This window comes from Harpia harpyja, chromosome 4, assembly GCF_026419915.1.
Source record: "Harpia harpyja isolate bHarHar1 chromosome 4, bHarHar1 primary haplotype, whole genome shotgun sequence".
Taxonomy (NCBI): Eukaryota; Metazoa; Chordata; class Aves; order Accipitriformes; family Accipitridae; genus Harpia; species Harpia harpyja.
Genome location: NC_068943.1, coordinates 55,435,098 through 55,448,918, shown reverse-complemented (window position 1 = coordinate 55,448,918; position 13,821 = coordinate 55,435,098). Strand labels below are relative to the sequence as shown.

Genomic DNA, 13,821 nt, shown 5'->3' with positions numbered 1-13,821 from the left:
TCTTCCCCGAAAGGGTTGTCAAAGCACTGGAACAGGCTGCCCAGGGAAGTGGTTGCGTGACCATCCCTGGTGGTATTTAAAAGACACGTAGATGTGGTGCTTAGGGATGTGGTTTAGTGGTGGACTTGGCAGTGTTAGATTAACGGTTAGACTTGATGATCTTAGAAGTCTTTTCCAACCTGAACGATTCTATGATATATATGATGCATTATTCCACGAAGTGAAAACCAGCACATTTTGTATTGTGAAGAATCACAGAATTGTTTAGCTTTGAAGGAACCTGTTGTGGTTTAACCCCAGCCGGCAACTAAGGACCATGCAGCCACTCACTCACTCCCGACCCTGGTGGGATGGGGGAGAGAATCAGAAAAGTGAGAAAACTCATGGGTTGAGATAAAGACAGTTCAATAGGTAAAGCAAAAGCCACACACACAAGCAAAGCAAAACAAGGAATTCTTTCACCACTTCCTATCGGCATGCAGGTGTTCAGCCAGAAAAACAGGGCTCCATCATGTGAACTGTTACTTGGGAAGACAAATGCTGTAACTCCAAATGTCCCCCGCTTCCTTCTCCTTCCCCCAGGTTCATATTGCTGAGCATGACATCATATGGTCTGGAACATCCCTTTGGTCAGCTGGGGTCAGCTGTCCCGGCTGTGTCCCCTCCCAACTTCTTGTGGCCCCCCCCCAGCCTCCTCACTGGTGGGGTGGGGTGAGAAGCAGAAAAGGCCTTGACTCTGTGTAAGCACTGCTCAGCAATGATGAAAACATCTCAGCATTATCAACACTGTTTCCAGCACAAATCCAAAACACGGCCCCATACTAGCTACTATGAAGAAAATTAACTCTATCCCAGCCAAAACCAGGACAGAGCCTCTGGAGATCATCTAGTCCAGCTCCCCTGCTCAAGGAGGGTTCTCCTGTTTTCAAAATCCTTATCAATAAGGAAATAAGTGTATTCACTCTTCCTCCCCATGCCTTTTCCTGCTCAAACTTCTACTTTTTGTTCACATCTGTTCTCCTTTCCAGTCCATTGTGTGCCTCATGCATGCTTTTGCTGGCAAAATAGAACAGGTAATGTGGAATAGGAAATGACACCTACAGAGAAATGGCTTTGCTTGTTAAATTGGTTGTAGAGCTATGCCCTCAGCCAGCATTTTCCTCTCTCCTTATTGAAGCCACTGAACCATAGATTCTTACTTGAAAACTCATTTTCGACAGGACCACAGCGATGTGCAAATCTGTGGAGTAAATATTTTTTCAAGGATGCTTTAATGCCAATAAATTGACTTGTGATATAGGACTTTTTGGCTTTGTGATCCCTATGCGTTGAGGGTAGTAGTGGCTGCGCTGGGATCCAGTGATTGCCGATACCTGGGCAGGTGCTGTTTGTCTGGCCTGCGTCCTTCTGAGTCCATGCTGCAAACATACAGAGGAATTTCACATTCAATCTTGTATCCTGTATAGGTTGTTTGAGCTACATTATGTGAGATTGATATTATGATACAGTTAATCTCTTTGTTAGAAATATGTATTATCTCTCAAAATCAGTCTGGTCCTGTAAGATTTGGGGAATAATAGGTAATCTAATGCATCACAGATGAAGCAGCTGCATATGGAGAAGAGTTATGTCATTGTTACAGTGAACCAGAGGGTAGAGGAAGAGGTCTATCTCCAGACAGATCAGTATTTACCTCTGAAGTGAATGCTTCTGTCAAGAGTTCAGCCTTTGTGTCCAGATGCCGTTTGGAGGCTTCAGTGCTGTAGCATGTGGTGTCTGAATTAACTCACTACCACTACAAGGCTGTGTGAAGAGAGAGGAAGCAACAGGAAGAGATGATTTGTGGGAATGGTAGCATTAAGAAGCAGTCAATTAAACGCAGTACCGCAGTGTTCAAAGCTGAGGGTTTTGTCCACAATATAATCAGAACGGTTGTTTGAATTGCCTTCGGAAGGGTTGTTTTGAAGCAGAACTGGATGGATACAACAATCAAAGAGTTCTTATTGCCTCTTGAAATTTTAATTGGACTTAGTGTAATAATATATTGTAAGCATGAAGTTGCACGGGCTTTTTAGAAGTGGTAGTCTCCTGCAGAAGGAGAGCAGTGTGTTGAGCACCGTCTCCTTCTCTGAACACTGTCAGTCCTGTTCCCGATTGCCATGTCTTGCCCAAATGGCTTGAAATAGGTGCAAGGATATAAAGTGAGATGGGGACGGCAGCAAACTGAACTCTCTTTTCATGTCTTAAACGTTTTTCTGTGATTGGGAGAAAATGGTTGTATACATCTAGTTAGCTAACACATAAGCTACTATCTTATTTCCTTTCCTGTAAGTTTTATATGACAAAAGTGATGTGGTTTGGAAAGGTGTAGTATTTTTACAAAGATATCAATAGCAACAAAGCTTCTGATGAAGGCCTAGGCAAAAAAGAGTTTGCTTTTTGCTTTTCAGTTTAACTGAAATTAATCTTTCAAAATATATTAAATGTAAAGAAGAATGTAAAACGCACATACTCTTTAATGGAACTACATTTTTTCTTCATTCTAACCTCTCTTGGAGGTATATCTGAAATTCTTCCTGTTCATGATAATTGAAACAAATAGCTTTTTTTAATAGTTAAAGTTATCTGGCATTTCCCACTATTTAGAAGTGAAGGATTCATACATTTGGCATATTTTAATTCTTTAGCCTTTTTTTTTTTTTCCTTATCTGTAAAATTGTAGAAAAGCTGGATGAGTTGTTCTTCGGAGTGATTTTAGTTTATTTTGCCCATCTTAAAAACCTAAAGATAATAGAAAGTGTTTTCCCACTTTTCCTTAGAGAATGTACTTTAGATACAGTTTGTCTGGATGTTGATTTTGTCTTTTGTTATCTTTGAATCCTACCCAAATTTACTGAAGTTACAACCTTTTGGAAAACTTCCATTTGCATATTCTTAATAGGTGTTCGTTAGTTTGGAAGTTAAATCATCTAAGAATTTTCTGTCTGCAACAAGAATATGCTCCATTGATCCCTCTAGGATCAATGCTTTAGGAATTGGACAGGACTTTGTTTGCAGGTGTTCTTCCTGGCAGCAGGTCAGTAAGCTAAAAATTTCCCCTGCTAGTATGAAGGCACGATCCAGCAGCTGATAGCAGTACAAAAAGCTAAAAGTTATGCAACTTTAATTTAGTACTGTAGTGCATTATGCTAGACTGTAGCATTTTGTCTTTTCAGAATTAGACTTTATATTTTTAATATGTAACTAACTGTATCAGTATCTTACCAGCCAAATATTTTTATTGTACTGTATTTTGTTTTTTAAAATCATAGGCTTGCAAGTTTTTAGTCAGCTCTTTCTAGAGATGCTGGTAATGACAACCAGAGCTTACTAAAATACAGGTTTCACTGTGTTTCCATTGGACATAACTAGAAGTTATTCAGGAAATAAAGCAGAAATAGTAGTTTAACTTGTTAACTGACACTTCTAGTCACTACTATTTAACTGAAAAAACAACATCAAAGTTGAAACAACAGCACCAGGTTCAGACTCTGCTGTGTGGAATAGATAATAAAATACAGATAACCTGTAACTGCTGTCTTTAGCTTCTGAAAAGAGAAGAGTCATACTTTGGCAGTGGAGTAAACTAGATTAACTTTTCCATTCTCAAATGAATGTGAGTAATGCAAGTTTCCATTTTGTACTCCTTTAAAACAAGTTCCAACACTTTGTGTTGAGGTACTGTATGTTTCAATAGCTAGACAGGCTCCGGCAGCTTGTCAAAGCTCCATAAGCTCCCTGCTTATGGCTTGCAGAAAGAAAGCTAGATTTTCATTTCTCCTTCCATTCAACAGGAGCCTCTTTCATGTCTGAAAATTGAAAACGTGTGTTTTTCAGTGTGGTGCATGGATGTGTGTGTGCCCTCTGGCACACCTGTTTCTAATTTCCTGACTTGAAAGCATCTCCCATCAAAAGAAGCAGAAAAACAATTTCTTTCTGACACGCTGCTTGGAGGCCCTTGCTTTGCAGAAGGCCTTCCTTTCGTTTGCCATCTTGGTTCCATTGGTAGAACGTTATAAGATGCAGAGCATGCATTGTATGGGATATTCAGCTTATATTGTGCTGGGTTCTTTCCTCTCTTGTTGTGGTTATTTCAAGCATTAGAAATCTACTTGAGAAGTCACTATGCTGAGGAAAAAACAATAATTTAATCCTTAGTTTCTTGCATGAAGCTCAAATTAAGGACCAAAGTCTATTGCAAGTTAAGGTTTGTATAACCTATGAATTAAGTAGAGTATTAGTTACTGTTTGGTACAGAAGGTTAGAGTAAAATTGAAATATTATAGCTCAGATTTCTTACCTTTTCTTCAAAATAGTACGCAGTGTAAAATAGTATCCAATATAATAGCTGAAAATTAAAGACGTTAACAATGTTAAAAGAAAATAAAAACCAAACCCACAGAAAACCCCTAGTAACTTGGTGGTTGTGAAAGTTGTGCATAGGCTAACTAGCAAATTACTACAGAATAGAGCTATTAACTATTAAAGATCACTTAGGAAGATAAAATACAAAATTTTAAGCTCTAGCTTAAATGTCACTGGCTTGTCTGTTTTCTCAGTTCAGCAACTGACGCTTTCACAAACAGCAGCTGGATTGTCTCTGTAGCTACTGTGCTGCAGTGTGTACCTATCTGATGGTATGCTATTGAATTACATTGGTTTCATTTACTGACAAGTAAATAGAACAAAATGTTCAAAAATACTTAGAGCTTAAAAACCGTTATATGCATACAGCTGAACAGTACTTGAAATGCAAAGACTGGGCTTGGCTTTACAGCATAATGGCTAGTGGTTCATACGCTCGTAAAACTTTAGGAATCTATTTTTTTAAACTTCTTTCCCCTTAACCTGGGAGGCTGGAAATGGCATCAAAGTATCTGTCTTTGCATGTACATATGTATGTATTTTTTTATCAAAATAGACTATACATTTCCTCTAGAAACGTTGCTCACTTTGCCCGTAGTAATCCTAGAGGAGGGCAACTAATTGTACTTACCTCTGCAAACATGGACAACAGTAGTTCCAACAGTAGTATTTTTGTCAGTGGAGAGGTTATGAGTAGGCAACATGGTGTTTGCACAATATTACTGTGTTAGGAAAATAATTTGTTTACTATATGACACAGTTATTTTAGTTAGAAGCACTAATGTAACCCAGTAAATTTTTCCAGATAGTCATCTCCATTTGGGTCACTGTTGTGTGAAGGCTTATGGAAGCTTTGGCCTGTCATTGCAAAGTGTTTGTCTCCGAGATATAATGAGCTTCAGGTTACCAAAAAGTCATCATCTTAACTGGGAAATGATAATAAAATGATTTAAACTCTGTTTACATGAAAGTTACTAAAACAAGTTCATTTAAGACTTTAATGTAGAATTGAAAAATTCTTATTAGGAGTCCCTGTTGGTTTGGTTTCAGTATTATTCAGTGACAAACCACAAAGTATAACAATGCATACAGTTAAACGTAGTATAATGTGAGATAGTTAAGCAAATTAACCAGATTTACATTTTCATCAGCTTATGTGCATGATTTGGAAATGCGTTAAAGTAGTTTTGGCTGTAGTTGCTGTCTTGAGTCATGTTAATAAAACTTATTCGGAAGTTGGCTAATGCTGGTGGTGAGATTACAAGTGAATGGAACTGTAAATTTGAACCCACAACTTTATATTGTAAGTTATAAATTAGGTTTTGATTACTGTAATTCTGTATACATTTATTTTGTGTCTAGCCCTAGTATTATCTACAGTGTTTTCCCAGTTGGAGATTATCGAGACATATAGGTCTGCTAAACCTGCAAGACAGTTCACAGTCTAGTATTTGGTTCCAACTTCAGATAATAGGAAGGGCAATTCTATTGGAATAATTAGGGCAATTCTTTTTCTCAGCCTTTATCTGGTCAAAGTATGTGAAACACTGCTTAGTTATTTTTCTTGTTCAAAAGTATATGTTCCTACATCAAAAACCTCAGTAACAAATTTTTCTTTTCAAAATGGGGGACTTATTTTCCTTAGTTATCTGTCCCTGCAGATTGCTGGCATGTGATGTGTTGAAAGATTTTTACATATACTGCCAGCAGCAGTCTGTAAGTTTGCCTTATAGGTTGACATAAATACGACAAAAAGAAATGACTTTGTCTGTGGGGATGTAGAGATGTGTGATGTGTTAGTAGAATTGCAAGGCTGCTTTCCTTGTGGTTGATCCTGGATCACATCAGTGGGCTGCAGCTGTTCTTAACCCATATTAAGTTTTCTCTCTCTTAATTTTTTTTTTTTTTTTGTAGCAGACTTGGTGTAATGGGAACTCTTCAATAAAATCATTCTCTTATGGGAAAATAACATTATACATCATGCTAAAAAATGGTTATTGTCTTTTTGATGCCAATTTAGGAATTCCTTAAAAATTGTGAAGTAGTAACATTTGGTTTTATTACTAGATCCATAGGAGATGCATAAGCTCAGTCCGAGTGTTGTGTCTCATTTGCTTGATTCACATGCTAAATCCCATGCTTCTTACCTCACACAGGGTATAAATGTTATATTTAAAGGTGTTAACAGTTTCTTTTGAAGGAAAAATCACCTTGCTAAATTTTTGCTGGAGCATATGCTTATTTAGTTTTATTCTTTACAGCAAAACTTCATAATGATTGCGTTTTCTTAGTTTACCAAAAGTGATAGCCATGTTGTGATCTATGGGTAAAATGCATCCTGCAGTTTTTCCATATTCTTTATACATTACTTCATCTTGAACAAATATTAGATAACTCTCAATTCTATTGTGGACAAAAGCTTTTGAGCATGGAAGTAGTGAGGCAATGAACGGATAGATCCTCCTGTAAGCAGCTGTTGAGGACACTATTATGTGGGCGTCTTGAAGATAATATCCTAACTGGGACACTTTTCTCAGTAACTCGAGAGCTTGACAGTCTCAATGAAAACACTTTTTTCTTGTGCTCTCAAGAACTGCCTCCATTTGCTCTGTAATTGCCGTAGTATTTCAGCTCTTTCATTTTCCTCTGAATTTATAGCTGGTTTTTACTCAATCTGTTTGCTATAAAAAGAATTTGTCTTTCTGTTGTGCCAATTACATGTAGATTCAATGCCAAAGTACCCCACTTCAAACAATTCAGTTAAACTGAATTGTATTAATCAGGAGACACTGCCCATTAGGAGGAGTACAGAACTGAGGACTAAGGTGTAATTTTGATAATTGAAGATACCAAGATTTTAGGACGTGTACTCAGTTTTTCTGCAGTCTGGTCCCTGGGCTTATTCTCTGGCATCTAGTGCATATATAATGCTCCATAGGGGTGGTTTTTTAATCTTGGAAATGAGAGGTGAGGGGTCTTTTTTCTTTTTTTTTTTTTTTTTTTTTGTTAGCAGTCTTTGAAGAACAGTGTTTGTAAACTCAGTTTGCCTTTAATGGGAAGGATGTAATTGTGTGACAAGTAACTAGAAGGAGAGATTCTTGGGAGTAGGTTGCCACGTTAATTAGGGCTTAAAAGTGATGGCAAGAACAAGAAGCCAGTCTGTGAGTAGCTCTAAGACACAGCGCTAGACCTGCTCATGTGTGTTCATGCAATGTTGTGCCCAAACCAGTCAGTGCTCCAAACTCAGCATATTGGGAAGCACAGCGATGAGACACTCAGCAGGCTGCACTAGAGTCAGTTTGGGTTGAGTTTATTAGTTCTTCCCTTGTGCCAGATCTAGGCTGGCTTCAGCCAGAGTCACTCAGTTTTCTCTGTTCTGGGCTTGTTAGTGCTTCCAGTAAAGAGAGTGTTATCCGTGGAGACTGAGCTGCCTTTGTCTGAAGCCAGCTTAGGTCTGATGTCTTACCAGCTCCGGCACTCTGCCATCTGAAAGCAGCTAGATTGTTTCCAGCCATAAATTGTCTCTGGAAGCCGCATAAGTGTATTTATGTAGTTCTGCACCTGAGCTAGTAAGTCCAACTGGAGTATAGCAGGTTTTTTTTATGAAGCCAGCACAGTGCTTGCATCTTGTCATGGTTAATGAGAAATTTGCTAGAAATATATATAGATAATTGGGAATTTACTATATTTGACTTCTCTCTATATATTATGGTGTCTAATGCGGTTTTAGGCCCTGATATACTCTGACGTTACAAGTCTAATCAAACCGTAATCACCTAAATTTAGATAATTTGAAATCATTGTCATATTACAGCTGTAAATTAGTTGTGTTTTTCCTTTTTTCCTAACTGGATAACACATTTCAGCTTAACTGGTGCTTGGTTAGACCTCTTCTAGCTGCTTCATCTGCTTCCTAGCCATTGAGGAAAAATGTCAACAAATGGGAAGCGTAGTAGTATAATGACTTTTGTATGTATGCCGAAGGTATCACCAAGTGTGTTTCCCTGTCCAAGACAATGTTGATCCAATAAACATGCACTGTACTATTTGGCCACAGCTGTATGTCCCAAAGCACAGTACAGGAATGGAAAAGAGCGTGGGAGAAAAACAGCAGGTGTGAAAGCATTCCTACAGAGTAAGAGTAGCACTAATGACCTGTTTGTTATCAACAGGTTTCAGGGGATAGTTACAGAAAGCACTGAGGCAGTAAGTGGTTGTTTGCTGGAGCTTTTTAGTTTCTTAAGGACAAACCCTTAAACATTACAGGCATTTTTATTAGGAGTCCAATGAGCAGCCACCCTGTCAAAAAAGCATAGGTAAATTCACGTATTCCTTTGTTGACAAAAAGCTAAATTAGCTGGCCTAAATATAAGATTACATCATGCAAAGGAGTTACTGTGGCATTCACTAAAGATATTCTTGGTTTGAAGAGAGTTGCATCCAAGGATCATTCCTGTGAGAATGATTAGTAAGTGGATTCTTTGAGGGAGAATTGCAGGATCTGGATAAAGATGACAAGTTAGAGCCAGTCTCGCTGTTTCTTCTTTCTGTACTTAACCTTTTTTAGTTTATGACTTCTCGCAGTAGAAATTTCAGGAAAGTTGTGAGGAAAACTGCTGACATTGTTGAATTTTCGTGTGACTCAGTGTCACTCTAAAAAATATGGCAGAAACCTGTCATATGCATCTTTTTTTTTTTTTTTTGGCTGTGATGATGTAAAATAATGACAGGAATTTCTTCATAGTGATATCTATATTTTGACTATTTCCAATTTTAATATTTCTTTAGGTTGTGGAGAGCACCTTGTCCGAACCATACTGGCCAGAGAATGTTCATGTGCTTTGCAAACGGAAGATGCCCACCAAGCTCTCCTAGAGACTATGCAAAACAAGTTTATTGGTAAGTATACGGTGCTAATTGCCTAAACGTTGCATAACATTGTTTAAAATGCAGTTAACTCTATTAAATAAAATTAAGATACTTATTTTTGTGATTTCTGTTGAAGCCTTATGTTGCAGTTGGCTTCAAATATAGTGTTGTGTTACATCTAAAAAATGTTCAAACTACAGAAGAGTCTTTTAGGAAATCTAAAGGAAAACCCTTGGAAATACCTCAATTGTTATGTGAGTCATAGAATACCCAGAGAGGTTTGAAGAAAGAATTTCCTGCCTGAATCACTGGCTGTGGTGTACAGTTGCATATTTTAGAATTAGTGGTTTAGGAGCATTAATAAAAATTATTCATCGTGTTAACCCTTTTAAACATAATAGATCTCAAAACCACTGCATGTTCTAATTAAATGCTTTGGACAGACAGATTCTGGTTTGCTATTTACATGATGAAATTAATTTCTTGAAAAGTGAAGTATACTTCATTCAAGACTATCGTAAGGTAAAAACAATTTTTTTCCTTGATTTCAGAGGATTATACATGACTATTTATAGATGTTTAATTTCTTGTGAATATAGATCTTGTTTTCCTTCTTCAAGTCATAACCAAAATATGAATGTGGAATTTTAAAATGTCTATATAAGCTTGAACTTTGGAAGATAGCATAGATTCCAATGAAGCTTCTGGCATATATGTTGACTTGCACTGTCTTTATAGCCTTTAAAATTATGGTATTTTAATTAGAACTGAAAGAGGGACATAGGCATACCTTTTTGGGACCTAGGCAGTGTTGCCCTTGGTCTTGGCAAGCAATGCGTTGCAATTTCTTTATTTCTATTTATAGTGTTGAATCCATATTAAACTTTGCTTCTGACAACGTTACATTTGACTGTTTGAGGGGAAGTCACCTTCACACTGGAAGGCTGCACTTGATAATCTACAACTGTATTGCAGTCATTTCTAGGTGCTGTAAGAATGCAGAACGAAGTAATCCTCGTATATTCCCCGAAGAGATTACAATCCAAGCAGCACAAATGTAACTTTTTGTATTTAATCACTTATTCCAGTTCATAGTGGCACAAAATTAGGGATCTGTTTACTGAAGAGAAACCTTTAGGAAGGATGCTTGTGATAGCTTCACTAATTTGTAACACTACTCTGAAGGTTTTGTATGGAAGTGGCCTAACTTCAGGAAAGTGAGATCTTCAGTCCATGCTCTCAAAATTTATTGTGCTGTTTGTGGTAGGAGTAGTAAAAGCAAGCACAAACTGTACATATCCTTATGCAATTTCATGTTAGTGCATGCACACACACACAAGAGGAAGCTACTGCCAAAGTAATTCATAGAAACTGGCTGATAAAAGACCAAAAAATCAGGAACTTTTTAGTTGAGGTACCTCCTTTAAGTTGCTTTGAATTTTCTGGGGTTTCTTTTTTCTTTTCGGTAACTGTTAGCGAAAATGCAATTCTTCTCTTGCTGTTTAGTTGAAATGTATTTTGCCACTGCTTTGCATAGCAGATGTTTTTATTTTAAATGTTAACTGGCTAGTATGTGATATATACATTGTATTCTTTAGTGAAAATGTGAAAATGTTTGTATTTGACTTAAGAACATATTGAATGTTGCTAAATTTTTTTTTACACCTGAAACTATCAATTGCAGAGAAAGAGGAGCTGCTGCACAGTCAAAGATAACAGGCTAACAGTGTGATGTCATATTGCCTTGGGAAAACAGACTAAAACCAACAAAACAAGGGAAAGTGAAAAGAATGAGAGACAGTATCAAATTAATGCTTTTCATGATAGGAAAATGTGAAAAAAAGTGTTTTATAATTCCTTTTTAAGGTTTTGTGTTTTAATTAGGGATAGGTCTGTCTTGTATTTTCAGAAATTATCACTGCAAGTTTTTGTTGCCTGACAGCAGGTATGTGTATTATCTTCTCAGTTGTACTTTGGGGCAGTTCTGATGTGGGGGAAAAAAAAAAATACAGCCACCTTTTTTTGTGTGTGTGTAGGTGAAGTGCCTGAATCCTGTGTTTTGTTTAGAAAGCATAAAATCTAGTTTGCCTTTAGCTGTCCTATGAATGAAGACTGAGGAAAAACCTCAAAATCGAGATACATCTTGCTGTTTACATGTGACATAGTACTAAGTCTGTAGCCAGTAGTGTAGTTTTGGGGGATCTTGGCAATTCTGGAGATGGAATGCAAAGTTATGTCTTGCTAATATACTGCAACAGTTGAAAACATGCACTACACTTAAAATAATAGGCTTATACTAAATAGGTTTTTTTTCCTGTGAATTTTCACAGATGATGTGCTAGTTTGTATCTCAGGATGTGTGGTATGATGTAGGATTTCTTACCGTTCTGAAACAATAGGATAAAAAGGGCTAATAGCCTACTTGCTGATGGCATGGATTCTCATCTTGCTAGCCTTTCTTAAAGCCCTATTTTGTGGTCTTGTCAAACTTTCGCCAGAATTATAATGGACCAAGGCAAAAAAACCCCCCAAAACCCAAACAAAAATAAAAGCTTTAACAAAGCAGAGCTAGAATGTTTTGTCAGAAGTCAAAATGTGTGCTACTTGTATTGGAGGGGTGAACAGCTGATTTTGGCAGTTGCCATCAGATTGGTGCTTCCTGTTTACAGAACTCTCACAGTTTCCACAGAGCCCTGGGAATCCTTCCAACTAGGGAGTGCCTGGCTTAAACAGTGAGTGCTGTTTAAACAGCAGGTGATGAGCAAACAAACGGCAGATGTGCTTCTCTCATCCCTTCTCAGAGCCAACTTATTATGGATAATGCACAATTGATGGTTGAATTGGAGGTGAGAGAAATGAAATTTAGATTTTTTGTAAATTGAATGGGCTTGATATCTTTAGTTGAAGAGCACTAAAGGCTTGGTATGCAGTCGAAGAATGGTGTTCTGTAAACACAAATACCTTCCAAACAGAATAACAGAGGATTTTGTTACTCATCATGCCTTTCAAATGTGGCCAAGTTTGTGGAATGTAGACTTAGAGTAAATGTTTCTGTCATCTCACTGGCGGGAAATCTGGGCTTTTAACAATGGCAATGTTAGAATTGTACTTTAAAGCTTCGTATAAAGTATTAGAAAACAATGAGCTGAAAGACATAGTTGGAATCTGATACTCTTTCTTTAGCGGAAATATGTTTGTCTATTCTTGTATTTTTAAGTTGTGCTTCAGTCCACAAATGAGCAATGTCTGCAGAAATGTAATAGCAGAAGGATAATGTTGACGCTTTCTCTTTTAGAAATTTTGTGTCAAATACCTCTCTTGGGAGCAGGAGTTGGGACAGTTAGGAATCATAGAACGTGACTTTCCTGTTTGAGTTATGCTTTTTGGGGGAGAAAAGCTTCATAGTTCAACAGTTACAAGACTGCCAGTGACTGTCATTGCACAGTGTTACTGTTACTTTGTATTTTGGTGCTGCATCACTCTACACTTTGTGGTATCCTTTGTGGGTTTGTAACAGAGGAATCACGCTATAGAAGCATTGTTATGTTTTCTCCATGACACAGAGGAAAAGATTTGAGAAGAGAACGAAGTGATCCTGAAGTTTCATATAACCTATTTTATCCACTGCAAGTTGATGATTTCACAAGTTTTTGTATTTGGTGCTAGACAGAATTGAATAGGCCTCTTTGTTATCTGTACAATAAAATCAGCTGAAAAACTAACACAGTGTGGTGATGTTACACGACGGTTTTCCTAGGTTGTGCCTGTGCTTCTCCTTGTCAAAAGCATTGGGATTTTATTTGACTGCAGTATCCTCAGTTATTTAATTTCTTAAAATCTGACCTGTAAAGTTTGGAAGTACAGGTGCTTTTCCTTGCAGCTTCTTTAAAAATTCTAAACAGATGTTTTAACTTATTTACTTATCGTGAAATATAAAGATCTCTGCTTTCAGACAACTTGTGTTTAAACATTTAAGAAATAATGGTCCATGAAATTAAAAGCAGGCTTCATTTAGTGCTTATATATTCCTCTAATGTTTATTTAAATTGTTAGCTTGAAGTTGTGGGGTACATAGCAGAAGCAGAGTGACAAACAGCTTCACTTTAAACACGTTGTGTACACAAGCTGACAGAGTCCAGTGGCGTAGGTGATATATAGATTATTGACCTGAACAAGTCTGAATTTCACTCATATTGCAGCACAAGAAGGTTTAGAACTGTTTAGCTGCATTCTGTTAAAACTGGGGGATGCTAAAGCACTTAATTGGTTACACCACGCCACAGTCAGTGTTTAGAACAAAGTTCTGAAGACTTTGAAAGCTAATGTAAACAATGAAGCTGGTGATGGTTTCTCTACTATGGAAGAGTATGAATATAAAACATCTGATGAACAGCTGGTTAGTCCTTCAGCTGGGTAAGTGTAAATAAAACATTTCTTTTACAGTTTAGTATTGAATATGTGCTAGAATGGATCTGTCCAGTAGCTACAAATGGGAAAAAAAGCACAGGATCAGAAGTGAACAACTCATATCGATCGCATGCTCTAGTG

The 13,821-nt window shown here is 37.3% G+C and overlaps 1 protein-coding gene across 1 annotated transcript in view; it reads left to right on the top strand.

Annotated features, from left to right (window-relative positions):
• Positions 1–13,821, top strand: part of TASP1 (taspase 1) — an 89,400-nt gene that overhangs the window by 52,138 nt on the left and 23,441 nt on the right. The window contains 1 exon segment of the mRNA XM_052784109.1: positions 9,193–9,303. Coding sequence (XP_052640069.1) covers positions 9,193–9,303 — 111 coding nt within the window.